The sequence below is a fragment of the Talaromyces proteolyticus genome, assembly GCF_021365285.1.
Source record: "Talaromyces proteolyticus strain PMI_201 chromosome Unknown BGW36scaffold_9, whole genome shotgun sequence".
NCBI lineage: Eukaryota > Fungi > Ascomycota > Eurotiomycetes > Eurotiales > Trichocomaceae > Talaromyces > Talaromyces proteolyticus.
Genome location: NW_025764285.1, coordinates 1,133,605 through 1,158,058, shown reverse-complemented (window position 1 = coordinate 1,158,058; position 24,454 = coordinate 1,133,605). Strand labels below are relative to the sequence as shown.

At 45.9% G+C, this 24,454-nt stretch overlaps 11 protein-coding genes across 11 annotated transcripts; 6 read left to right on the top strand and 5 right to left on the bottom strand.

The window, feature by feature from the left end:
• Window positions 1–33: 33 nt before the first annotated feature.
• Window positions 34–2,119, top strand: BGW36DRAFT_212922 (uncharacterized protein). The gene is made up of 2 exons (XM_046209944.1): window positions 34–399; window positions 454–2,119. The coding sequence occupies exons 1-2, from the start codon at window positions 326–328 to the stop codon at window positions 2,000–2,002; spliced, it is 1,623 nt and encodes a 540-aa protein (XP_046069609.1). The 5' UTR covers window positions 34–325; the 3' UTR covers window positions 2,003–2,119.
• Window positions 2,120–2,882: 763 nt separating this feature from the next.
• On the top strand, window positions 2,883–3,402 carry BGW36DRAFT_361763 (uncharacterized protein; the record flags this gene model as incomplete). Its single annotated transcript, XM_046214302.1, has 3 exons — window positions 2,883–2,886; window positions 2,924–3,156; window positions 3,214–3,402. 3 exons carry the CDS (start codon window positions 2,883–2,885, stop codon window positions 3,400–3,402), a joined length of 426 nt encoding a protein of 141 aa, XP_046069608.1.
• Window positions 3,403–3,541: 139 nt separating this feature from the next.
• Window positions 3,542–4,608, top strand: BGW36DRAFT_212944 (cytochrome P450). The gene is made up of 2 exons (XM_046209945.1): window positions 3,542–3,766; window positions 3,816–4,608. Exons 1-2 carry the CDS (start codon window positions 3,680–3,682, stop codon window positions 4,500–4,502), a joined length of 774 nt encoding a protein of 257 aa, XP_046069607.1. The 5' UTR covers window positions 3,542–3,679; the 3' UTR covers window positions 4,503–4,608.
• Window positions 4,609–4,713: 105 nt separating this feature from the next.
• Window positions 4,714–6,411, bottom strand: BGW36DRAFT_399147 (putative DNA primase subunit Pri1; the record flags this gene model as incomplete). The annotated part of the gene is made up of 3 exons (XM_046218486.1): window positions 4,714–5,836; window positions 5,895–6,089; window positions 6,161–6,411. 3 exons carry the CDS (start codon window positions 6,409–6,411, stop codon window positions 4,714–4,716), a joined length of 1,569 nt encoding a protein of 522 aa, XP_046069606.1.
• A 1,652-nt stretch (window positions 6,412–8,063) lies between these two features.
• Window positions 8,064–9,117, top strand: BGW36DRAFT_212908 (uncharacterized protein). The gene is made up of 4 exons (XM_046209943.1): window positions 8,064–8,226; window positions 8,286–8,632; window positions 8,705–8,915; window positions 8,974–9,117. Exons 2-4 carry the CDS (start codon window positions 8,442–8,444, stop codon window positions 9,043–9,045), a joined length of 474 nt encoding a protein of 157 aa, XP_046069605.1. The 5' UTR covers window positions 8,064–8,226; window positions 8,286–8,441; the 3' UTR covers window positions 9,046–9,117.
• On the bottom strand, window positions 9,105–10,372 carry BGW36DRAFT_384000 (uncharacterized protein). The gene is made up of 2 exons (XM_046216744.1): window positions 10,001–10,372; window positions 9,105–9,923 (listed from the first exon to the last, which is right to left on the bottom strand). The coding sequence occupies exons 1-2, from the start codon at window positions 10,163–10,165 to the stop codon at window positions 9,189–9,191; spliced, it is 900 nt and encodes a 299-aa protein (XP_046069604.1). The 5' UTR covers window positions 10,166–10,372; the 3' UTR covers window positions 9,105–9,188.
• Window positions 10,373–11,167: 795 nt separating this feature from the next.
• Window positions 11,168–12,540, top strand: BGW36DRAFT_429957 (branched-chain amino acid aminotransferase; the record flags this gene model as incomplete). The annotated part of the gene is made up of 5 exons (XM_046220771.1): window positions 11,168–11,204; window positions 11,271–11,303; window positions 11,361–11,501; window positions 11,557–12,179; window positions 12,244–12,540. The coding sequence occupies 5 exons, from the start codon at window positions 11,168–11,170 to the stop codon at window positions 12,538–12,540; spliced, it is 1,131 nt and encodes a 376-aa protein (XP_046069603.1).
• Window positions 12,541–13,161: 621 nt separating this feature from the next.
• On the bottom strand, window positions 13,162–14,513 carry BGW36DRAFT_300512 (RTA1 like protein-domain-containing protein; the record flags this gene model as incomplete). Its single annotated transcript, XM_046211637.1, has 4 exons — window positions 13,162–13,575; window positions 13,632–14,023; window positions 14,086–14,221; window positions 14,286–14,513. The coding sequence occupies 4 exons, from the start codon at window positions 14,511–14,513 to the stop codon at window positions 13,162–13,164; spliced, it is 1,170 nt and encodes a 389-aa protein (XP_046069602.1).
• A 1,644-nt stretch (window positions 14,514–16,157) lies between these two features.
• Window positions 16,158–17,186, top strand: BGW36DRAFT_383996 (uncharacterized protein). Its single transcript, XM_046216743.1, has 3 exons — window positions 16,158–16,440; window positions 16,677–16,758; window positions 16,867–17,186. The coding sequence occupies exons 1-3, from the start codon at window positions 16,327–16,329 to the stop codon at window positions 17,058–17,060; spliced, it is 390 nt and encodes a 129-aa protein (XP_046069601.1). The 5' UTR covers window positions 16,158–16,326; the 3' UTR covers window positions 17,061–17,186.
• Window positions 17,187–17,203: 17 nt separating this feature from the next.
• Window positions 17,204–19,289, bottom strand: BGW36DRAFT_383993 (major facilitator superfamily domain-containing protein). Its single transcript, XM_046216742.1, has 6 exons — window positions 18,768–19,289; window positions 18,586–18,699; window positions 18,391–18,517; window positions 17,951–18,332; window positions 17,649–17,850; window positions 17,204–17,576 (listed from the first exon to the last, which is right to left on the bottom strand). The coding sequence occupies exons 1-6, from the start codon at window positions 19,204–19,206 to the stop codon at window positions 17,248–17,250; spliced, it is 1,593 nt and encodes a 530-aa protein (XP_046069600.1). The 5' UTR covers window positions 19,207–19,289; the 3' UTR covers window positions 17,204–17,247.
• Window positions 19,290–19,457: 168 nt separating this feature from the next.
• BGW36DRAFT_383992 (uncharacterized protein) lies at window positions 19,458–23,616 on the bottom strand. Its single transcript, XM_046216741.1, has one exon. The coding sequence runs from the start codon at window positions 23,428–23,430 to the stop codon at window positions 19,636–19,638; it is 3,795 nt and encodes a 1,264-aa protein (XP_046069599.1). The 5' UTR covers window positions 23,431–23,616; the 3' UTR covers window positions 19,458–19,635.
• Between the last annotated feature and the right edge of the window lie 838 nt (window positions 23,617–24,454).

Genomic DNA, 24,454 nt, shown 5'->3' with positions numbered 1-24,454 from the left:
GTCTCAGGTCTGAGTCAGCTCCACCCGGCCTGAAGGCACCAACGATTCAAAAATTGCGGCGGGCATTCTTAATAATACCGAATCTTGTATGGAGACACTCACTGGCTTACTAGCCCTTCGTTAGAGTATTCTTCTGGTGCATGAAGCCAACTAGCCGTGATAGTTCCCTTCAAGGACGCGATAAACGGCTTTCCCCAGCCAGCAGACATACTTTTACGCTACTGATCCCCTCCCCAGTGAGCTCCCGTACCATAACATGACTGACGACTGAACGCTTGGTTTCCCAACTGGCCTTTTGGTACGGATACGTATTGAACGACTGAGAATGAAAATGGCATCAGACAAGCCACGGCAAAAGAGATTCACGAGGCGATCTCGCACGGGTTGTCGGACTTGTCGGTAAGTGACAGTCAAATTGCTGTGTTCTGGCATCTGCAGCTGACACAGATTCAGGGCTCGGCATGTGAAGTGTGATGAGACGCCGGGGGCGTGTCAGAACTGTACTTCTGCCGGTTGGAAATGTGAAGGGTATGATGCGAATCGCATCAAACGCCCAACCCAAGAAACAAATCGGCGTATTGACATCATGATCCCATCACTTACTTTACAACAACTGCACGCGAGTGCTCTTGTGGGAAAAAATGCCGATGAATCAAGGGCAGTCAGTTTCTTCCAGCTGTCTACTGTTCCAAAGATGGCATGGGTTTTCGACTCCTCTCTTTGGAGCAAGCTTGTTCTGCCCATGAGCCATGCTGAGCCAGCAGTGATCCATGCGGTAATAGCTGTGAGTACACTGCATGAGGACCTGGAGGTACGTGGAACACCGTTGTCGCGGGAGGACCTGGGCAACAACCGCCACCGGTTTGCGCTCGAACAGTACGGACGAGCCCTGTCTGCTCTGAATAGACGCCAATCCATTCAGGATTCGGAGTTGCGAGGCGTGTTATTGACATGCTGCCTGTTATTCGTTCTCTTTGAGCTTCTCCGTGGCCGGTACGATCCTGCTTTTTTGCATCTCCAAAACGGCCTTTCAATTGTGCACGGCAGCCGGAGCAAGGAAGGATCATGCAAAAACGAAGATATTGATGTATCTCTTGCCGAAGCAATGGCACGTTTGGATTGCCAAGCTGCATTTTTTGGCACGAAAGCACCTTATTTCAAGCCTATTTCTATAGATGAAGCAGTCTTCCGAGAGAATGATCTCCGTCAGTTTCACACTCTTTCAGAAGCACGTAGCGAAATCGACAGTCTTTCATATGGCGTTTTCTCCTTCATTCGGTACCGCAAGTTATCATCTACTGAAATTGAGCTGATGCACGGTTGTCCCCTGGATCTGGAAAAGGAGCGAGTAAAATTAACGATTCAGCTGAATCAGTATCTGACACGACTCAACCAATCGAAGAGATCTCTACAGCTGAGGGGCACCCGAGAAAAGCGAGGGTTTGACTTGGTCCTTTTGCAGCATATGTCCTTGTCCGTTTTGCTGGAGACATATCTGGACGACGACGAGACCTTGAATAGCGATGCGCATCTTGACGCATGTGAGGAGATCATCGACTTGGCCGAACAGATTACGCATAGTATGATGGAGGAATGCGGCCTGGACCCCAGGTGTCTTCCAACTTTGTCATTAGATACGGGAATCATTCCGTCACTCGCATATGTCTGCAGCAAGTGCCCGAAAGCCACTACTCGTCAGCGAGCCTTGAAGCTTCTCGACACCTGGCCGCATCGAGAGGGGTTGTGGGATTCCAACTTGATAGCCATTCTGGGTCGACAGTTGCTGGCGATTGAGACAGAGGCTGAGATACGACGATTATCCAAAGTAGGAAAGGCACCTATGCCTGGTAGCATAGTCTATATTTCAAACATGTCGCGGGCACAGAATGTTTTTATGAAGGTTGCAGACGACCAGACACATGCCGTGATCTTCTACACCACCAAGGATTCTGACCAAGAGGCAGCGAGTAGAGAGAGACTGGTGATTCTTGATAAACATTAGGCTCTCGGTGTGTATTGGCGTGTGGTTGTTCATGAGTGGGCATTTCGGCAGTCTGGGGTCATCATCGCGTTCAGGATTTGCGTGACATGGTTTTTTTGCGAGTTTTTTTTTTCATATTATCTGTACATAGATATATCTTCAAGCCAAATAGTTTCATCTGCAAGATCGACGAAATTGTAGATCCTACCCGTACAGGAAGGATTTAGGTTATCTGTGAGGGGAAAGAAACGAATATGAGTGGCTGGATGCACCGCCCGCCATGGGTCGCGACCTCCCCATCTTCCTGCAGGGTTCCTTCCGCACAAAAGTTCCGACCAAGGCACGTGACACTGAACGATATCCACAAGCTCAGTCGATGGTCACGTCTCTTTGTTCTTGGGATTGTTCCTCTTCTACGCCTGACCACCGTCCTTTCAGTTTACGGTTTGATTTTAGATCAAGGCTGGGTCCTGCATCTTGTAGGATGTATATTGCTTAAGCGAAGCTCCTGACATATTAAATACTACCTTTCTAGTGTTACCATGATTATTCTCTTTGCTGCATCATTGCATTTTCTTGCGACGATAGAAGCTGGTAACTCAAGGGCGGAGGCCGCTTCTTGCAGATAAAGACAATACGTCAACCATCTCTAGGGAACGTTTCTGCTGTAGCACTACATGTGAAATCTGCAAATGGCTTGGCACATATTCATGATGGATCATCACCTTGCTGGCTAGGAAAGGGGCTTTTTACTCATAGGATTGCTGCCCGTCCTATTGTTCATTCTCAATCGACGGGCTCTCCCCAACCCAATTCCGTACAACATCCAAGCTGCGAAAACCGCTCTCGGCGATATTCCTGCCCTGATTCGCCATTTTTCGAGTAATAAAGAAGCTTTCCCATGGGTGTGTCGGCAGAATATCACATTGGACTCACCTATAGTGCAGCTCTTCATCAAGCTGCTCTCGAAACCATGGGTCAACATCACTGATTATAGGGAAGCCCAGGACAATTTAACGCAGCGGACCAAGGAGTTTGACCGGTCCCGGTACTTCAGCGATATCTCTAATGGGGTCATGCCGCTACATCATATAGCATTGAGTTCGACGGATGAGAGGTTTCCTGTTAATAAGAGACTCATACAAGGGACAATGCCTCCCCAATTCGTCAATGATGTAAGAAGCGTTCTAGTAGATAATTGTTAGAAGTTGCTGACTGATTCGTCTTTCCAGGTACTGGTCCCCCAGATCTACTCGGCAACTGAGACGCTAATAGAGTTCTGGAAGGTCGTCCTTGCCAACGGCCACTCATTCGAGACAAGAGACGACGTCATCGAGGCATTGTTGGATGCTATTTCCGTATTCACATTTGGGCTTTCTCGTTTGGACGGTGCGACTGCCGCACTGCTCAACGTTCTTTGAGGTATCGCTAGCCTTGATGGTGCTTCCCCGTCAGCCCCCACGTCTGGAATTTCCCCGTGTGCAACGGCCCTCCTTAATCGAGGCATTCGCCACCCTCACACAAAGCATGGTCGTATGCACGGAATCTCCATTCCTTCGACTGCACCACAGGTGTCTGAGGCTATTGCCCCACATGCGACAGGAAAAAGCCTTGGAGGAGACTATGATATCACAGCAATTAGACTGGGCATCACAATGTTTCAGTGGTCCAAATGCCGAGCAGACATCTACATAAGCTATGGATGATATCGTCCGCCGTGAAATTACAAATGGCTGGGAAGGAAAGAGAGCTCCGGATTACAAAAATAGGGTTATCTTCGACGAGGTATGTCTATTCATGTTCTGCTTCTTGAATTCCGAAAACTAACTGTAAGACGGCTGTACGGTTTCGTCACTTGAGGCGTTGTGGGTCGACAATGATGGGGGCAATCAAGTTCCTATCGGAAAACCAGAGGGCTCAATCTCAGTTAAGAACATCCTTGCGGGATGCCTTTGTTACTGCCACAAAAGAATCTCGTAAACTTTTGATACAAGAGATCACTAGCACTCGTATTCCATATTTGGACGCGGTCAGCGAAGAAATCTTTCGAATGGCAGGGACTATTCCCTCGCATGTTCGTACTGCTACTGAAGACACTGTAGTTCTGGGTCATGTCATTCCTAAAGGAACCGATGTACTCTTGTCCATTAACGGCCCTGGATTCACATCCCCGGGTTTTACAATTGACGAGAACAAACGAACTGAAAGCTGCCGCTCGACTAAGGGCGAAAAAAAGCAGTGGGACATGGACATGTTTTGTCTAGAGCGATGGCTAGTTAAAAGTGGCAAGGAGTGTGTTGATCGTGGAGCAGCCCCGCAGATGTTGTTCTCATTGGGCCCACGAGGCTGCTTTGGGAAGAGATCGGGTCAGCTTAACGTGCGCGTGCTTCTGGTTCTTTTGATGTGGCATTTTAAGTTCTTGCCTTTGCCCGATGAATTAATATCCGATGGTATCGAAAATTTTATTTGTCGACCACGGGCTCGCATATGTTCGGTTGGGAAACGCACATTAATGAACTGATCTGTCTCCCATCCCTATGTAGATTATTGATATATAATGTTAATGTTCAAATGTTCTCTAGAATCATTTCACGTAATAACAATACCAAACTGTGAGGCAGAGGTAAAAGAAATCCACAGCGCCAACACCGTTCCTCAGCCATGGTGTAAATAAAGTAACCGAACAATCCAAAGTCCTAAAAATGACGCTTAACTATAACTATACATGTAGATCAAAACTCCATTGCATCAGTTGTTGTTGTAGTCTTAGTGGTTGGCTCTTCGCCACGTTCTCGTTTGCCAGATCGCTCATCTTGTATGAGGTTGGCAACGAAAGATCGGAAGTAATCAACGTACGGCTTAAGTCGCGTCTTTTCGTAGTCTTGCATCCTTCTATCGGGAACACTGCCTACTTCGGCCGCGGGATCTGAAGCTGAAGGAACTGGTCCCTCTGGGTTTTTGGCGTCATATTCATCAATCTCATTGAGCAACTCAGTCACAGTGGGAACAGCGAGTGGATCAAACTCTTCGATAGCACGCCCATCGATAGGAACACAAATCCGTCCTGTACCAGGGTGAACAACGAACGGGCTTTTTAGCAAGTGAATCATTTTCTTGCTGACTTCGGCATCTAGTCGTGGGTACGTGTATTCGAGCACAATGTCTATTCGTGCGTCTTTGAGTGCTTTCGCATCTAGTCCGGATATCGTTTTGGCAAGCGTGACAATGTCATTCCATTTACTAGTGCTAGCTCGGTCCGGCATTGAGTCCCATTTTCTTCGTAGTGCGTCGGCGAGTTTCTTGTCTGGAATTAGGGACAGTATACGCTCCGCTTGTTGCTCTCCAACGAAAATGTCTTGGTCGATAAGCGTCGTTTGGTTAAAGTGGGGCTCGAGAAGCTTGATGCTTCGAGCAAGGTGAGGATGTAATGGTCGCCTCACGTTCACACGTTTTCCACTTTTGTCGTTACCCTTGACTACTTCCAAATAGCCTGCGAGGGCTTTTCGCCTATCATCTGAAAGCTGGCGGGCTTTCAGATCACCTACCCAGGCGTGGGCACCACGACGACCTGAATATACCCATAGGATATGCTCAAAGCCAAAGTCCTCTCGTAGCGCATTATCAATGACTTTGATTGCCATGGTAATAAAGGCCCAGCACTTGTGACAAATTTCAGCTTTCGAGCAGCATGTTCGCACGTCATCATAATCTGTCATATCAATATCAAAAACTAGTTCTTTGGCCACCGGTTTCATTTGTATGCCAGGTCGGCTTTTGCGATCTCGTGGGTTTGTGCTATATACTGGCCCAATTTCGAAACGAGTGGGGTTTAATCTGAGAATTTCCTTGCGGAAGCTGTGCCTAATTAGTATAATGTTGTTTTAAATGACGGATTGATTATAAATAAACATACAGCTCTGCGGTTGCGTATGACTGATATCGGAGAACAGCTTCATTTTGAAGGAACACCGCGAATTCTCTGTTGGTCATATCGGGAGATGGCATGATTCCATGATTTAGCCATTGGAACATGTGTCTAAACGGAAATAGGCGCTGGTAGAAAGCAAGCATGGTCTCTTCATCGATTCCGGAATGAGCTTTAACGGGACTGTTTGGGTCAGAACCTAGATCAGCGATTGTTTTATTTGTACGCGAGTTCTTTTTTTAACGGAGTCATACGCTGCTTGCACTGGAGGCGGCGAGCTCGCCATCTTGACATCTACCGTGCTGGATGCTGGAAATTCATCGTCATCATCATCTTCGGCGAATAAGTCCTCGAGTTTCACGTTTCCTTCCGTCTTGTTGTCGTTGGTTTCGGAGGATTGTCCCTCTGCTGTATCTACGTTTTCAGCTGCTGGCGGAGCATCTGGCAGCATTTCCTCATCGCCATCACGAGGCGCAGAGTCGTTTGAAGACACTGAATGTGGCATGTTGTTTGTTTCGAGAGACGTGGCAGTATTCTTGACAATTGCGTGTCTATCTTGATTCCTGTCGGCGCGGGAAGACGCGTCGCCGACGCGTCAAACCCCACCAAGCCCTAAGCCCTAAATTAGTATCATATCCAGTGTATCACGTGACATTACGCAGTAACGTAATATTATTTCTAGAGATCTACAATTGCTTCCACATTGAGTTAATATTCATCGGTGATAGTTTTCGATATACACGCTAAATTTACGTCAACATCAGACATGAAATGTAGACATGCTCGGCTCCAATTGCCACAGATGCAGCCAGGTATAAGCCAGCCCCGGTAGCGGAGGCTAGCAGAGCATCTGGACCCGAGTATAGACCATTGCGTTCTATTAGTCTAGTTTAGGAACCTGGCTATGTTCTTTTCAAAAGACCCATTTTATGGATTTGATTGGGGGCTTGGGGAAGGATTTTCTTCTCGGATTGTGAATCCTTCCACACATTTGTTTTCGGCGCAACATGACACTAAATCTGTAATAGTCATGGCCCTATATTAATTGAATAGTAATCATGAATTTATGATTCTAATGACATCCAACAAGCCGTCTTGACGGCTTGTTGGATTGTTTCAAATTGCCGCCCCAGAAAGACACCTTAGGGCGAATGCAGTGTCTTTTACCAATATAGGAAGGACTCAGATCTCAACCCCCACAATCGAAAGGTTAATTCTCTATTTCTCGGGAGGAAAAGCCCCGATAATACTTTGTGGATCTTTTATGCTTACCTCCTGCGCCTCACGTCATTGGATCATACGATGTCCCTTTTAAGGTAAGGGTTGCGCGTAAACACTAGCTCCACAGGGACTCGGCGTGCCCTAATTCTGCCCCACTGGTAATACTGTTTTCACAACTTTACTTCGTTGAATCTAGCGTTACATGGCTCCACTTATATGGTATTGAGCTAAATAAGTGGCGTATGTATCGTATTTGGCGCCGTTTCCTATCAAATGACAGCCATTACATGTTACAGTCTTGCAAGGCTCGATATATACGAAGTATAAGGCGGCTAGCAAGGTGGGGCCCCACAAAACAAATATAGTGTAGGAAAGTGTCCCCACTTGCAGGGGCGGATGGCTAGAAGAATTCGCGAAGGATTGCTTAGAGCCTTGGGCATCTGAGCTGACTGAGATCAGCACGAAATCAAGCTAAATTCGCCGGCCATGTGTCTCAGGGTTATACAAACACGAGTTTTGGCCCGGAAGGCCCGGAGGAATTCGAAGCTAGAGCCCGTCGTCATTCATGAGTCATGACTTCTGGTCCTTTAGCACATAATGACAGGTTCGTATGGGTTATAGTCTGTTAGGAGTGCGTCGTAAGCACACGTGGATGATTTCGTAATTATTTTCATTTAGTAATGAATTTGGGTAATAAGAATTCGGTGAAAGACTTTGAACGAATAAGAAAAAAGAGAGAATAGACACTGGGAGAGTTTGGCAAGCTGAGCGACTGGCTTGAGTCTAGGCCTCTCAACCCCTGACTTCGACGTGAAGGTGAGATTTTCGAAGGTATATTGCGAAGCGTTAATTATTATTAATCTGTCTAAGCAGCTGCGCCATCTTATTCAGTTTTCGTAAAATTTTATCAGAAGTATTCCAACTTCTAAGTATATGGAGGGGAAAAAAGACGAGAAGAAAAAAGAGATAATTTTCCATATGTACCATTGCGCAAGAAAAATTAATATCCGCTCGTTGCCGGCCAAGATGTTTTTGGTTCTTTTGGCAAAATATGAAGCTATTCCCAGAACGCCAAAAATCGGTGCCAAGAAAATTTCTCGTGAGGCTGTAGAAGCATATTATTAGAATACGAACAGCGTACTGATCTATTAGAGCTAGCGGATAATTGGGGGCTGCGAAGAGGTTCAAATACCTTGGCACCCCACTCTACACCATCGACTCGTATTATTTGTCTAATTGCATCAAGATCGGCATTTTGCCTTGCTTTATAATTTTCTTCAAGGTGACAGAAGACAGCTTAACAATCCAAGCGAAATGTCTTCGAAAGCTACATTCCTTGCTTCTAAATTCTTGGGCTCTACCCGCCCACTGGCTTTAACACGGCCAACTCGAGCTCAAGCTGGTAGGCTTAGTCTTTTAGGGCGACTTCCTAATGCTTTTGTCAATGCTCCTACTCTGACTAGGGCAATGGCCACCTCGCAACATGGAAAAAATTTACAAGAATAGTAAGTGTGGACTCCGAGGGGTTTAAAGTAGTCGTGTATGTCGAGATCAGTCCTAACGAAAGTTCTATATAGCTTTGCCGTGGTTTGGAATAATCCTTGGGCTGTTGCGCCTACAGAAGAAGCAGAAAATCTGAGCTTCCAGGATGATCAGATTGTAGTGACTTTCTCTGGAGAAATGATGGCCCCTTCAGGGTTGACACCAATTGGGGTTTGCTTTGCATGCCAGGCACCGAGTGAGGAGCATGTAAAAAACGCTGTTCGGCTTCATGAAACTAGCTTGAAGGTTAGTATACATACATATCAATTGGATTTGGGCCCATGTGCTGATAAGAACGTAACAGGGAATCTGGAACGCAAATTTGATAGAAGTCTCTGCTTTGGAGACTGTGCATACTAGTGACTATGAGAAGTAATGCGAGCTTGTATGTAGCGGACGTGCTGGTCAGAGTTTTGATATCTATATTGAAAGTATTCTATTTCTAAGTAATTCCCTTCTATTCATTCTCTAAACCCATACATAAACATTCGAGAATCTACCGGGCCTTGAAAGGTCCGTCTACAAGTCTTTGTAACTCCCCATTATAGTGGCATCGGCTGCATCAAATACCTGGGGAAGAACCTCCAATTCCGTGAACTTCTTAGCCACTTTTATCGCCTCTACACGTTCCTTTTCAAAGTCTGCCTTTGACCATGGACCGCTGTTGTTTTCATCCGACTCCTCGGGAATCAACCCGCAGTCCTGTAGAGCTAACTTTGGCTTCACAGTAATTCGACCGTCCTTGAACACATATCTCGCAATACAGGATGCGAGAACCCCATTGTCATCAGGTTGCTCAGCAGCTTTACCATTTTCTGACACTGATTTCTTGCTCTTCTTTTTCGTTCCAGCCCTTACGAAGTAGCTAACGACATATACCCACTTCTCATCCCAGGCAAGGACCCTTGACCAAATCTCAAATTTTTGCAGAGGTTTGATTTCGCGCTTGAAGATACATGAGGTTCCTCCAAGAGCCATGAGAAGAGGCTTATTGCGCTTTGATATGAGCCACGATTTTGAGATGACATGTTTGAATAGGGAGCACATGAGCTGGGTGCGGTTGATGTCCACGTCGGAGAAGAAGGTGCTGTTGGATTTGTGAAGGTTGTAGTCACAGTCAAGAAGTGGAGTTGAACAAAATGTGATCAAATAGCTGAAGAGACGAGGATGGCCGGTGGATGCGTCGAGCATAGGAGATAGTGTCTTGCTGCGTCCGACAACGACGTGGGTGAATAGGCCTTTGAAGAGGCGGGCCTGTAATGTTGATTCATGTTAGACTTGCTACTTTAATGGCAATTGTGGAGCGCTGAAGAAGTTTGTCTGATACTTACATGCCACGCTCCAGGGAGACCTTTCACATTGAGTAACAAAAAGAGTAACCCTGCCCCGACAAGAACTCCGTTGACAGTGATACTTTCTGGGACAGCATCTTTGGCAGTCTGTATCAGAGTATCGATGTCTACGGGCAGCCAATTTGAGAGTGCTAGTTCCGACATTATGCTACTTCCTTCAGATGAATAGCAGAGAATACTTCGTAGAACTTAGCGATCAGAAAGCTCTCCTTGACAGTGACTTTTGCAGTTGAACTCCAAAGACTGCAACAACAAAACAAAAATCATGAGTAAGTCACGACCCTATCATTTAGGACCTTTAGGCCCTTCCAGTGCTTCCAAAGACTACGTATTGAGCTATTGTAAAAAGTCAGCCTGGTCAGCTGAATATCAATAGACCCAAATTAGAAGCTGGAGCTTGACTACAGAATACAGCTCTGAACGTCTTATCCCTGTTCCTGTATTAGTAGTAATAATTAGATTTACAGTAATGTAATAGTTTTTAATATTACACAACTTGTAATTTACCGAAATGAAACGATTTCACGCCGCTTGTATTTACATACCGAAGTATTTTGTATCCGCGTATCCGCGTACCCCGTATGTGCTAACTTGGCGTGTAATTTATTACACCTTAAGCTAAAAGTTGTGGATCGCCCAAGGCTATTCGGACCTCTCTACCAGAAACCGCCAAATAGATCGCTCCAGTCACATATTTCGACTCTGAATACTTTGATTTTAGTCAAAAATTTGCCCGGGGCTGAATTGTGGTGCTGTTGGGAATTGTGAATTCCCAATTTTGGCAAATATGCCGATGAGAAGGCTTCTAGAACCAACAAACGGGCTAAATGGAGCGAAATTACCTCAATTACATCGAATACAGAGGTGAGCACGTGTTTCATTGCTTGGGGAAGGGGCTGAAAGCCATACTCAAGCTGGTGGATTATGTCGTGTTTTTCGTTTAATGCATAAGAGCTATTTTGGGTATAGAGAAAAAGATGAAGTAGAATTGTTGAAGGTAGTGGTTGACTTTTTCTTTAAGTTGTGAGAACCAGTCCTTTATACCTTTACACCTGTCTTTCATTATCCATAAGTGCTGAGTTGCTTCAGTCAGTCTTTTTCACTTAAACATCTACCAATCATAACAAAAATAATAAAATTTGCAAAATGACGACATTCCCTCCTCCACCAAAGGCCGGAATAGGTCTGTTTTGCTTTCATATTACCCAGCTCCCGCCGAGTAGATAAATCGATGCTAACCATGCAGCAGACTGGAACAATGTTGGAGTTTCATTTCTCGGCGGTTAGTATGAGACAAAATACTTATTTTCTATATTTTCTCATAAGTGATTGTGACTAGTGAACGGTCATGTTGAGAGCGACTATGATTACAAGACAGGCACTTGGTCTGCGCCGCAGTTTGTCGAGGATCCTTATCTTCGCATTCACGGCCTTGCACCAGGCTTGAATTACGGACAGCAAGTGTTTGAGGGATTGAAGGGTAAGGCATTTCTATATTTCTGAATTGCATTTTAAACTGATGATCAAAAATATAGCGTACCGCGACCCTAATGGTGAAATTCAAGTGTTTCGCCCCACCGATCATGCCATGCGCCTACAAAGATCGTCCGCCGCCGTCGCTATTCCTCACATCCCCGAGGACCATTTCTGGGAGAGCGTGAACCTTGCGATCGCCAGCAATGCCGAATTTGCTCCTCCCCATGAGACAGACGCTGCCATGTACATCCGCCCACTGGCCTTCGGCTCAGATGCATTTTTGGCCGTTGCTGCTGGACCGAGCTATAAATTCTGTGTATATGCGCAACCATTTAGCGCGTACCATGGACTTGCTCCTATAAAAGCCCTTGTTCTTGAAGATTTTGATCGTGCTGCACCCCTTGGTGTTGGAAACGTTAAAGTTGGTGGAAACTATGCGCCCGTTTTGCGATGGAGTGACCAGGCCAGGAAGGAAGGTTTCGGAATAACGTTACATTTGGATAGTAAAACACACTCTGAGATTGATGAGTTTAGTACCTCTGGCTTTATCGGAGTGAAGAGGTATGGTGAGCAGACTACACTGGTTGTCCCCAACAGCAAGTCGATTATCAAGAGTGTGACGAGCACGAGTGCGATTGAGGTGGCGCGCTCCATGTTGGGGTGGACTGTAGAGATTCGCCCAGTAAGATCCCCTTTTTTCTCTCATATAAGTTGGATAACATTTCAATTACTAAATATGTATAAAGATTCCATATGCCGAACTGCCTTTCTTCGACGAAGTACTTGCTGTTGGTACCGCTGCCATGCTGGCCCCGATCCGTTCAATTACTCGCCAATCTACGGGTGATATTTTCGAGTACGGAGTGTCGGATAGGGAGCCTGGGCCGGCTTGTGTCGAGTTGACCTCTCAACTCAAAGGTATTCAGAAGGGTGTCATCCCCGATATCCTCCGATGGTTACGACCGGTCACTGAGGTAGAGGAGAAACAGAAGTCTAATGGCACAGTGAAGCCCGCAGGGTCAAAGACCAACGGTTTCCATTAACATGGATTCTAGGTGTTTTAAATTAGTTGATTCATTCATGCATGTAGCATATATAGCAAATATTGAAGAGCATATTGTTATTCTCCGTTAGGCTGTTCTCCGCTTTCGTAAAATTCAGTCTCTAAGTGTTGGTATTTGATATTTTTAAACGTTAGAGACAATTCTTCTGTTCAACTTACACAATAGGTAGGCTGTAAATATAACATAGAAGTGGAAATAACTTATTCTTTACTGACGCCTTACATTACTTCGCTACTTCAATTTTCATTGGCGAGCTTTTCCAAAATACAACATGGTTTCTAGGACTTCAGACTGGACTACGAGTGTATAGAGCACAGCTAATTGATTATTTTGCTAATTCCTGGAATTGTCGACGAGAATTACATTTTCATCACGTCATGATGGTTCACAAAGTTAAAGGAAGAGAGTAAAACTTGAATGTTGACTGAGGAAAATGAAGGGGACAGGAAATCATAAATTCTCTCGTGGATAAAAACCAAATCTAAACCCATATTGCAATCTCAACCCGTAGACCGATACAGGGAGAATATACCAAATTTCGACAAATATGCACAATTTGCGCACCCCTTTTCATGTACGATAGAAAAGAAATCGAAAGAGTTAATTGTGTGCGGGACGGTATTCAGTATGCGCCCCATTATGGTACTGATCGTAGAACCCTGGGGCTACAGTGCCATCTTCCTGGCCAGACAATGACTCGAAAGCAATGCTGTCGCGACCCTTCTCTCCCTTTGATCGCCATCCCCAACGGCCTCCTGCCTTCTTGGCTTCTTTTTGGGCACGCTTTGCTTCCTTCTTTTCCCGTTTGAGACGCTTTTTCTCTTTGCGGCTGATATGTGGAAATTCCGAGTCTGGGCCAACGAGGACCCGACCAGGATGGAAGATGATCAAGGCGAGGAGAGCGAGGAAGATAGGGACGGCGTCCCACATGTACTCGTACCATTCGTGTGTGAGGACGGGATTATTAACGTCCGTTCCTCGTGCATATTGCGCAAGACGGAATATGATACGGATCTAGTTCTCGTCAGCCTCTGTATCTAATATGTAAAGTAATAAGGAACCAAACATACTGTTATCATGAATAGAGAGAAGTAAATAGCATAGAACAGCTTTCGCCAGTTCAAAGATCCCCGCCTGGCTTTCTCCATATTCAACAAGCCCAGGCGCTCTTCCTGCAGCATGCGGCGATGGAGCACGACGAAAAGGCAAGTGAAGACAAGAATGAAGAATTCCTGCAGACCAATACCGCCCATGTAGATGTGAACTCCGAGCATGATAGTGGACACTGGTACGTCGGTTTGGGTCGTGAAGGCGGCACCAACAAGTTGAACGATGAAAGCGATGATGTCAAGCCATACAAACAAAACGCCGTAGCGTTTCGCAGACAGACCACCGAGACGCTTCTCCTCGACGAAAAAGTAGATCATACGCCCGAGGGTCATGTACAAGAAAGCGTTAACCCCTAGTTTATCAGTCAGTTTTCTGTGATACAAGATGAGTAAGGTAAAGACAATGAGAGCATACACAACGGAGCGAGCAGGAAGAAGATGGTGTAAACTGTGTTGTAGGAATCGACATTCTGGTGAAGCGCCATCAGCGATCGCATGATGAAGGCGATCAGCTCCCAGGCTGCGCCCATTGAAATGACCCATGTATATCCCTATTTCCTCATGGTTAGTCGTTGCTTTTGTATTAGCAAAGAAGAAAGCAGAGCGATGGAATACCTTCTTAAATTTGATACCTAGGCCAATATGGGTGAGCAGCGCTAGACCGTACAAAACACAGAAGAAGATTGCTGCCCCAAGAGACGGCTCATAGAGAATAAGATTTCCACATGCCTCTGGTGGCAAGTAGCCATTCTTTCCTGGAGCGATGCTGATACAGGTAGCGGAAGCTGTTGATGTGGATGTGCCTGTAGTATCGGCTGCGGTGGTGGTGGTTGGGCTAGGCATGACTGCAACTAATCTAGGCCCCGGCGACTATTATTTGAGGGCTGTATGCAATTTTTCAGCACAAGCTCCGTGTTTAGCTGTAGCCAATTGTTCTGAGCCACTGTCGAGTGCTGGTGATTACTGTTGTAGCGTGGTCGATGCAAATAGAGGACGCTATCCCCTCAGTGGCTTGACGGTTGCGGCAGCACCAGCCTGCCTTTGTGATTCCTTTTTAATTTTTAAAAAGAATATTGCAGCAAAAATACGCTGGATAATCGAAAGGGAATTGCTATATATGGCGGGGCAGAGAATTGAAATAGTCAGTCATGTACGACCACCAAGCGCGCTGGTTTAGGCAGCCAAATATGTAGAGAACAAAGAAATATTGAGACTGCTGGTCGCGGAAGAATAGCCAGTGGCCCACTAGATTGAGCGATCGACAATCGACAAGACATAACCTATGTCAGACACATTGTTTGAGATCTGGCACGCCGGGGCCTTTTTTCCTTGCCCCGGGCTACGGCTACGCGCCCAGAGAATTGGCAGCGGTTACTTGGCGGGGAGGGAGACGTCACCAACCTTCCCTCCCCTTTGTCGACTCTATTTCGGGCTGGGGACCGTATTGGATCAGAGTTGGGGGCTAGGCAGCACCATTCTTTTCCCATTTTGATAAAAAAAGCCTTGCTGATGATTGGGCAGAGCGTCTATCCTTAGCGGCTAGGGGAATTAAGGTTAGCTCGGACTGGATGTTGCCTTAGCGTGTCTGAGCATGATTATCGGGGGCTTGTCCGCTAAATCATTGGCCGCTTTTGCTTGTGGAGTGCTTATATTTAGGGTGAAAAGAAGATCTGACGTGGCTTGGCGCGGATTCGCCACTAGCAGCATTAGTACGTACTAAGGGCTGTCGATACACATGATGTATCACATTACCCTGTTACACAGCCTATACACTAGGGTTACTTGGTACAGCCGTAAGATTCCAGTAGACAAGATGCTAGTGTATATCGGGTAATACTGCCCAATATAGGTAATCTGTCTCCTCTCATCCCATTCCCCACGTGGGTACCCACCTACACACTACACTGTTGATCGGCGACATTTGAGATTCGAGATGCTGACGTGCACGTCAATCTGCCATGCCATCATGCACGATCATACGATGAGAACAATCTATGGTTGTTCTCAATATTGACATAATACGTGCCCGACACCACTGCGCCATAATTCTCGCCCCTACCCCCTGCTCGTGCATCGTCTATAAGAGCCAGCCTCATGTAATCATCCTACACTTCGGTAATGCATGGTAATGGCACATTACCATAACACACTGGAATTACAGCCAAAATCGTACGTGTCAAGCCTGGTAATTTCGTTCTAGACAGTAATGGGCTCCGTATGTATCCGACTCAGTATGTGTACCGTATATGCTTAGAATAGCAACAGCAGTACGAAGTTGACGATATCCATTGTCGTAGTCGGTGGAAAAAAAAATCACTGGTTGTTAGCTACCCTGGTCCACACAACTTGAGCTGAGGATGACTTGATGACAAGCCTGGTGTTGCAAGTTGCAAGCCAACAGAGTTCTTTGCTACTATCCGCATCGATTGATATTGTTGGGTTTTCGACGCCTCCCGTCGTGGACCGCCTAGCCTCGTAACTCAATGTTTTCGCAAAGTTAATCAAAATTTAGCGCTCTTTCTTCTTTCTTCTTCTCGTAGATAATAATCTTGTACCTTTTCCTGTTTTTGTGACTTTGTAAATCTCCTGCACGACAATTCCCCACTTCAATTTTGTATAGCCACTTTTTTTTGGTTACATTTGAAAAACCTCAAGCATGGCCACCGCAGCAGCAGCAAGCACCCTTACCAAGGTTACTGCCCAAGTCTCTGCCGTTGAAGCTCAGGCGGTGAGAGAATGGCTCATCCTGTTTCCGGATATGCCCAACGTTGTAAGTCGCCTTTTCGTAAAGACAGTTCGTACATAGCGATACCTTGTTTCCTCTTATTGAATGTATGTTGTGGCCGTGTGTATATGAACAGACAGATAGAGTGATGAATGGCTTCATATATGTCCAGACGCAGACGCAGCAGTCTAGGCAGCTGAACTCGTCTAATTGAACAATGCCAGTTTCATGTAGTACATGACACCATTTGCTAATAATGGATTGGCACGAAAATTAAACAGCTTAGTCGACGTCTTGAGATTCGACCACGTCATTCACCCAATTTTGTGCGTCTGCATAAGGAGGGCTGGGTTTCATGGGCTGGTAAGTATCAGAAATGTCGCTGCCTATTCAAATGGCAGGCTCATAGAAAGAAATGGGCAATGAGAGGCAAGAAAAAAAGAAAAGAGGTTGACTATATGTGTACTTCAGGCCCGGTCTTCGACAAGCACACATTTCCCGGAAATCCTCGTCGTCCGTTTAAGGGCTCAGTAATGGTGGTAAATGATGTCTCCAAGGAAGCCATTTGGGACCGTCTGAAGAGCGATCCATACGTACAGGAGAAGATTTGGGACATGGATAAGGCCCGGGTGATTCCATTTGTGACCAAGTTCCGCAAAATGTAATTAATCATGAGAAATCAGTCGACTAATAACTCATAACCTTCAATGTTATGTTGAAATTCTTGTCTTCACTCTCTCAAACTTGAATGAAGAACAGCCTGGAATGAATCAGATGAAAGTATTAGTAGCAAGTGTCTGTCTTTGTAGCCGAATGTTGGATCATATTATTGTTCTCTATAACATTTGTGATCTACAACTCTCTATCATGGTCACATTCATCAACCGAGGTCGTGACAGTCTCCTTGGGGATTCTAAACGACCACAATACCACGCTGACTATAGCACAGATGCAAGCTGACATGAAGAAGGGTAGTCCAACCCACACTCCTCCAAGCTCAAGTCCCCACGTGAAAGTTTCCGAGAGGAAAGGTCCAGCAATGGCTCCACCGCTGGACATGATCATGGCCACTACGCTGTACATACTGCCCACATTACCTAGATTTTCTGATTTCCAGAGAGATGCTAGAAGGCTCATCATCGCGGCTTGAAACCCTGCACCACACGTGTATATCACTAAGCCTGTGACGTTGTCAAATTTTCGCCCCGTCAGTTAAGATCATACCTTGTCTATATTTATCCCGGAGTGCTTACCAAATATTGCCGGTAGGACTTGAACAGAAAATGCCAGGATCATGAATCCTACGACGATCATAACCGAGCTCGTCCTGGCAATGAGGAGATCTCGGCTCATAGCCGGTATCTTTGTCTTTGTTAAAACGAGGACAAGAACAGGTAAAACGGTAAGCAGTAAAACGGCCTCAACGATCGCTCGTAACGAGAGCATTATAGCAGCCTGTTCAAGGTTCACACGTGTTAGTGGATATGTAAGCTTCGGGAAAAAGAAGAATATTTAAGATTATGACAAGGTTGGTGCGTGATAGGGCGTTGGTTACCTTTGCTATGGGCCACCCGTATCGTTTTGACAAATATTGCAACAAGAAGTCGATAGACTCATTCCCAATAGTTAGAATCATGAGGCTTATCACGAGAGTCGCTACCTTTCGATTTCGAAATATTGATGCCAAATTTGTTTTTAGCTGTCGAGTTAATGACGGTCTAGTATTGCCATCACTGTTGACAGCAGGATCTCTGTGAAAGACAGATAAATGCAGAGTTTCTGGAATTATTATAGTAATGGCCGTGCCTAATAATTGAATGCCTAGACCCAAGACGCATGGGATCCAGACACTATATTCCATGAGGATCGACGATAACGGGGGTGCCAGGATGTCAGCACAAAGCACGGTTGCCTGCAGGATGAAAAAGATAATAGCCCTATTCGGCACCATGTTATTACACGAAGGCTTCTTTCAGTATAGGAAGTAATACCAACCTTTTCTCGTTTGTGACTACGTCTGTAACGATGGTCTCCATGGCAGCAGAGGCCACAATAGCACCGCCCCCGATGAATTGAAATATAGACGAAAGCCAAGTTAGTTGCAGAGGTAAGCCAGACCAGCCTGTAAAGTTGTAAGTACGAGTACATCTTAGACGTAAGGTGAGTATGAAAGGGCCAAAAAAAACCTACAAACAAAGAATATCCAGGTCGTGGAAAGGGTCAACCCTAAGAAGGAAGACATGACCACCGGTTTCCTGCCCCTGGAGTCCGATAGGGCACCATATGGAATAGCCAAAAGAATTGCTAGGCAGCTTTCAGCACTAGTAGCCAAATGGAAAATCAAGTATACGAAAACCGGGGTCTAAAAATACCTGGCAGACTGTCAAAAAGCACCTGCCAACCAATGATTCTCGCAAGCGGTGCCTGGACCTCTGAGATTTTGCATTGCTCTTCCGGAATCCCACCGCTTTGAAATAACGAAACTCCCCCAGCACTGCTATAATACTTTGCACAGATAATTGACTCGTATAGACGAACTTTTGGTGCGGCGATGATCGTCAGACCCATGTCTAGTGTTAATGTTGCGATTGCACATGTAACCATGATGCTGATCCGGCGTTTCTCTGATAAGAACAAAGATGACGTAGAAAAGAAAGATCCCGTAAGGCAATCATTTTCGGAAGCTAAATCGCTGCCCAGCAATGGAGTCGTTGATTCTAGTAAGGGCGTTGTCGCATCATCTTCACGGCTGTCCCTCTCTAAGGATCCTGATGACAGGCTAGAGAAGCTATTCTCTCGAAAGACCGCCATTTAAAATGGATTTATAATATATGCTGATGTGTAAATTTAGAGACCGATAAAAATTTCATTGTTTACAGAAAATTTCATGAAGCTGAGTTGCATTTGTGATTTTAGACTCGGCTGACTGCAGCTTACACTTATTGCGTGTTTGGGTCTAATGGTCCACCGTAGCAGCCAAATTTCGCGATTATGTAAGGAGTGATCCTTTTACGCGCACCGAGCCCGCCTTAGTGCTTTCTTCTTGTCTGATATCTAATGTATTAACAAAGTAGAAAGTGTTTATTCTGCTATTTAAATTCTGCAATATTCAATCACTGAACTAGCTGCACCGAAAGACGTGAACAACAAGAAAAAAGAAAAACGACAACACTAGTAAAATATATAGGACCAAAAAGCAAAGTGAAAAGGAAAGAGAGGAGATCAACGGCTTGAGATCATCTAGTTGCTGGCTTCGCTGCCGTAGTCAGCAAGAAGCTTGTTTGGCTGCGCGATCAAACTTTGAATGTTGTCGGCAGCCGTTCCTAGTAGTCCATCGAAAGCCTGTGCATCCATCACAGGCGCTGAGGTGACCAATGCCAATTCCCAATGGGTTTCTTTGGGCTCAGAGTATAGGACAACTTCCTGTGGAACCTGGGGAACGAAGAACTCTTTAATTGTGCATTGTAGACGTTCATCGATAGAGAGCTCTTCTAAATGTTCAAAGTGCTGGTGCACGACGTTGGTCGCCGACGGGGTTGCAGCATCCCAGGACGTGCTGTTTGTTTTGATATCCTCGAATCCAATTGAGCTTACAGGCATAGTTTGAAGGTGCTGATTCTGCACGTATCGGAGCAGTTCAAGTCCAGTCCAAGTTGGCTGCAGAGCGATACGGACTGGGATCGTGTTGAAGCAGGGTCCTAGAACGTCTTCAATTCCGGGCAGGTTGAGACCGCGGCCATTAACCATTTGACCGAATGCGATATCATATGTCTTTGCGTGTTCGGAAAGTGTTAATGCCCAGGCAGCCTTGACAACAGTAGCGAGGGTGAACCCCAGTGGTGGTTGCAGGACGGGAAGAGCTCGAGCTCCGTACAATAGTGCGGGCTGTGCGTCCTTCATGTCTGCCTGAGTTCCGACATATGTCATGGAGGAATCTTGAAGGACGTTCTTCCAAATTTCAAATGACGCTGGGCCCTTCTGAGCCCAGGTAGAGTAGAGGTAATCAGGATAGTCGGTGGTTACAGAACCGACATGCCCGTTATAAAGACTGGCGATTCTGCGGTACAAGATAGGTAGTGTAACCCCGTCGTATTGAGCGTGTGTAATCCGAAGAATTAGACAATGCTCTGTTTCACTCTTGCTGACCAGAATGAATTTCACGGGAGGGACACCGACTTGCAATGAAGTTGCGACATCAGTTTGGCAGAAGCCGCCGACATATTCTGCAAGATCGGTCTCGCATTCATCCTCGACGAAAGAGATCTTGAAGCTCTTTTTGGGAATGACCTGGATGAGGGAGTCCTTGTAAGAAGCGAAAATGGCCCTCAAAATGGCTCGCTCTTCTACCAATTGTTCACAGGCAGATCTGAGTCTCTCTTTGTCCACAGAACCATTCAGGTATAGTTGATGATATATGCACGGCCCATAGAATCGGTTTTGCATATCAGTCATAGGGAAGACATCCAATACATCATCAAATGATAAGGAACGAATTTGGGGAGCAAGTGTATCCTTGAAGAATGTTTCTGGGTCCGTGACGCCCAAGATGGAGAACGGCTGAGGTTTTGATCGAACAATAGCGGCATTTGGTATACCGGTGCCGTTACTCTCGAGATTTTGCTTCTCTGTCCAAGCGAGAAGCTCACTTAGTTTGGGTCGGGTAATCAAGTCAGGCACGGTGAAATGGATATTTGCCTGTCGAGAAAGGACGACGAGTTTCATTGCTGTAGTAGAATCACCGCCGACGTGGAAGAAGCTGTCATCCATACCGATACTCTTGAAGTCTTGGTTCAATGCCTCTGCAACGAGCTTTTGGAATGTCTTTTCCTTCTCAGTGACAGGTTGGCGGAATGAGGGCTCAGCCAGTTGAGATGGTATGGCAGTCGTGTATGAATCCAGCTGTCCTGAAGATAGCCCTAAAGCCACCTCCTTCAAAACTCGACGGTCTATTTTACCATTTGAAGTCAAAGGCATACGTGACACAGGAATGTAGACGCTCGGGATCATATATGATGGCACAAACTCTCGTAGCTTTGTTTCTGCGGATAGGCACTTCTGTCTGAAGGTGGTGCTAGCAGGGAGAATGAAAGTTTCGCTAGCTTCATCTTTGAGGCTGGAAAGGAGTACGAAGGTCACAAGCACATCGTGGCCACCTCTTGCCTGTAGAGAAACCATGTCCACAACCACATCTTGAGCGTCTTCGAAGCTGGTGTGGGTGTGCTTGGCAACCTCTGCGAGCTCGATTCGCTGGCCGTGGTATTTGACTTGAGTGTCTTTGCGAGCTTGGAACTCTAGAGTTCCATCCTCGTTGTAACGCGCTAAATCTCCTGTAAGATACCGCCGAAATCCACCATCCTTGCGGAATTGGCGAATCCACTCTGGAGGCTCGACAAATGAATTGGCCGTTTTTTCTGGGTCATTGAGATACCCACGAGCAACCATAGGACCTTCTATCAGGATCTCCCCAACGGAGCCAATGGGTGCAAGCTTTCGGTGATCGTTACGATCGACGACCCAGAACACAGAGCCAAATGCGTAGCCAATATTACGATGAGTGGGAATCAATCCAACCTGTCCTGTACAGAAGACAGTGGTTTCGACAGGCCCATACAAATTTCGTAGTACTGGTCTCCAGATTTCCAAATCAGATGGAGTCATTAATTCGCCACAGAAAACCATGCGCTTGAGAGTTGGAACATCTGCAGGTCTGAAAAGCCTAGCCACGGATGGTGTCATGGTGCAAATAGTCACTTTCATGCGATTGGCAGACTCAACCAGATTGCTGGTTCTCTCGAGGTCTGATGGAATGCAGATACATGCACCAGCGCATAGAGTAGCTAAGATATCGGAAACACTGACATCAAAGGCATGAGACGAGAATTGGTACGCGCGAGATTCGTGCGATAATCCCATGCGATCCATCATAGGACCGATGCCTGAGCACCATGTGAGGTGCTCAATTACAACTCCTTTTGGCTTACCTGTGGTACCGGAGGTGAATATGGAGTATAAGCCGTTGTCTGGGCTGACTGAAGAACTGACATAATCTCCAGGATTGTGGCACCACGCAGACTCCCACTCTCCTACTGCAACCACATTTGCATTTTCCGTCAGGGCTGATGCAAGGGACTTGTACTGGTTGGAAGTAACAATGACCTTCGCCTTTGTCTGCTGACAGATGTCTTGGAGTCGCTTAACTGGGTGTTTGGGATCTAACGGGGTGAAGATACCGCCCGCTTTGATAACCCCCAGTGTGCCGACAATGTTCCACTTAGACTTTTCGAAAATTAGAGGAACAAACACCTCTGGCCCAACACCGAGGCTTTGGAGATGGACAGCTAGTCGAGAGGATAACTCATCGAGCTGCTGATAGGTAAAGTCGCCATCCCAACTGCAAACGGCTGGAGAGTCGGGACGAGTCTCAACATGTTTAGCGATAATATCATGCACGCAATCACGCACGGGAGCAGGACAAGTCCTGTTCCATTCTGCGAGTTGAGCCACATCATCCGGGTTGACTATCGCGACCTTCTCCAACTTCGAATTTGGTTCAGCCAAAATGTGTTCAATGACAAAGGCAAAGTGGCGCAGCACTCTGTACATGAGCCATTTTGTGATGACAGCAGGGTCGAATTTTGCTTTGACGTGGATTGACTTCTCTTTAATTTGACCGAATACAATGGGTGAATAGTCTTTCACAGAAAAGTCTGTCTCGGTAGCCCCAACAACAAGCAAGGTTTCGCGATCCAAGCCTGTAGTTGCGGAACGGTCTTGGTCGCTCTGCTCTACACCATTGGTTTTTATTTTGAACTTTTGGTATTCCTGAGCAACGGTGTTCTCAAGTTGGAGGCCAATATACCATGGCTCTGGTGCTGGAGTTTTCTCAGCTGCATCTGGGTCAATGCTGCTGAAATGAACTGATGTTGTACTGAGATACTGTGAAAGGGTAACTGCCCAGGCTAGATGGAATACCTGAGGGCCGAGTATCTGATCTTTGTCATTTGAAACACGAGAAACAGAGTACGTCAACTCCATAACGAAAATGAAACTTGCAATACTAAAATGATGAAAAATAAACCCAGTCTTTGCCTAAGGTTGCTTAACTCATATAATAACAATCAATTCTGTCACGTCAATAGCTGATTCATTGCACATGCGCTCATTCCACAAAAATCTTCGTATTCTAGTCTCACCTACGTTGGAGAGTAACTTGGGGCCGAGGGGCTCGGATTACCAACAGAACATGATTCTAATTTCTGCTCATGGTGCAAATACGGCTGTGAAGCACCGTATCTCGCGAGTGAAACAGCATTTTTTTGGGTTTGTTATTTTGTCTCGACAATTTTCTTAGCGTATTTTACCATACGGACATGGGGGTGGTATGGAATGTATTTTTCATGAAACCGTAAATTACCCCACGATGTAACGATCATTACGGCAAAGTGGCAATGTAATGGAACAAGCTTCGTAAGCACTAGTTAGAAATAGAAGCACAAAGAGAAGAATGCGATCGATCTAAATCAAATACCATCATGTAACCCATCAGCTTATTCAGTTTAAGATGTGGGTCCACGTGGAATATTCATTTCTTTTCTGTATCCACTATTCCGCCTCCCTAATAAGGTGTCACCAGCAAGCAACTGTCGCCCCGTCTGCCCCTAGCCGCTTATGTCACGGGCGAGACATGGAATTCTATATTATGTGGCTGGCGAATTATTCCGACGTGTACATTAGTTGAGAGCTAGGCCTGTAGGCAAATTCTCAATCTTTTGGTATGATTGACCTAAACCACGTGTAGAAGTAAGATGTAAGGTTGGACTTGATCACACCATAACAGGCCTTGAAGAGAACATGGCGCTACGCGTGTGCAGTGTAGGTCCACACCAGCGGACGAACTGCAATGTGCTAGACTTTGCATGTACTCCACCATTGCATGCGTACATAATTGCTGTAGTAATTCTTCCGAGTGAAATGGTTTGTAATTGCATGAATTGATGGCGTGGTAAATCTACTGGATAAACGTGCAAAGCTCGGGTAAATCAACCTTATCTTACATGTT

What these genes read in the sequence shown, in the direction of transcription:
- BGW36DRAFT_212922 (XM_046209944.1), top strand. Translation starts at nt 326, where the DNA reads ATGAAAATGGCATCAGACAAGCCACGGCAAAAGAGATTCACGAGGCGA. An exon ending in ACGGGTTGTCGGACTTGTCG is followed by an intron (nt 400 to 453) that starts GTAAGTGACAGT and finishes ACACAGATTCAG; the next exon opens with GGCTCGGCATGTGAAGTGTG.
- BGW36DRAFT_212944 (XM_046209945.1), top strand. Translation starts at nt 3,680, where the DNA reads ATGGATGATATCGTCCGCCGTGAAATTACAAATGGCTGGGAAGGAAAG. An exon ending in ATAGGGTTATCTTCGACGAG is followed by an intron (nt 3,767 to 3,815) that starts GTATGTCTATTC and finishes ACTAACTGTAAG; the next exon opens with ACGGCTGTACGGTTTCGTCA.
- BGW36DRAFT_212908 (XM_046209943.1), top strand. Translation starts at nt 8,442, where the DNA reads ATGTCTTCGAAAGCTACATTCCTTGCTTCTAAATTCTTGGGCTCTACC. An exon ending in GGAAAAAATTTACAAGAATA is followed by an intron (nt 8,633 to 8,704) that starts GTAAGTGTGGAC and finishes AGTTCTATATAG; the next exon opens with CTTTGCCGTGGTTTGGAATA. An exon ending in TTCATGAAACTAGCTTGAAG is followed by an intron (nt 8,916 to 8,973) that starts GTTAGTATACAT and finishes AGAACGTAACAG; the next exon opens with GGAATCTGGAACGCAAATTT.
- BGW36DRAFT_384000 (XM_046216744.1), bottom strand. Translation starts at nt 10,165, where the DNA reads ATGTCGGAACTAGCACTCTCAAATTGGCTGCCCGTAGACATCGATACT. An exon ending in GTCTCCCTGGAGCGTGGCAT is followed by an intron (nt 9,924 to 10,000) that starts GTAAGTATCAGA and finishes TCAACATTACAG; the next exon opens with GCCCGCCTCTTCAAAGGCCT.
- BGW36DRAFT_383996 (XM_046216743.1), top strand. Translation starts at nt 16,327, where the DNA reads ATGGCCACCGCAGCAGCAGCAAGCACCCTTACCAAGGTTACTGCCCAA. An exon ending in TTCCGGATATGCCCAACGTT is followed by an intron (nt 16,441 to 16,676) that starts GTAAGTCGCCTT and finishes AAAATTAAACAG; the next exon opens with CTTAGTCGACGTCTTGAGAT. An exon ending in GGGCTGGGTTTCATGGGCTG is followed by an intron (nt 16,759 to 16,866) that starts GTAAGTATCAGA and finishes TGTGTACTTCAG; the next exon opens with GCCCGGTCTTCGACAAGCAC.
- BGW36DRAFT_383993 (XM_046216742.1), bottom strand. Translation starts at nt 19,206, where the DNA reads ATGGCGGTCTTTCGAGAGAATAGCTTCTCTAGCCTGTCATCAGGATCC. An exon ending in GACCTGGATATTCTTTGTTT is followed by an intron (nt 18,518 to 18,585) that starts GTAGGTTTTTTT and finishes ACAACTTTACAG; the next exon opens with GCTGGTCTGGCTTACCTCTG. An exon ending in ACGGGTGGCCCATAGCAAAG is followed by an intron (nt 17,851 to 17,950) that starts GTAACCAACGCC and finishes AACCTTGAACAG; the next exon opens with GCTGCTATAATGCTCTCGTT.
- BGW36DRAFT_383992 (XM_046216741.1), bottom strand. Translation starts at nt 23,430, where the DNA reads ATGGAGTTGACGTACTCTGTTTCTCGTGTTTCAAATGACAAAGATCAG.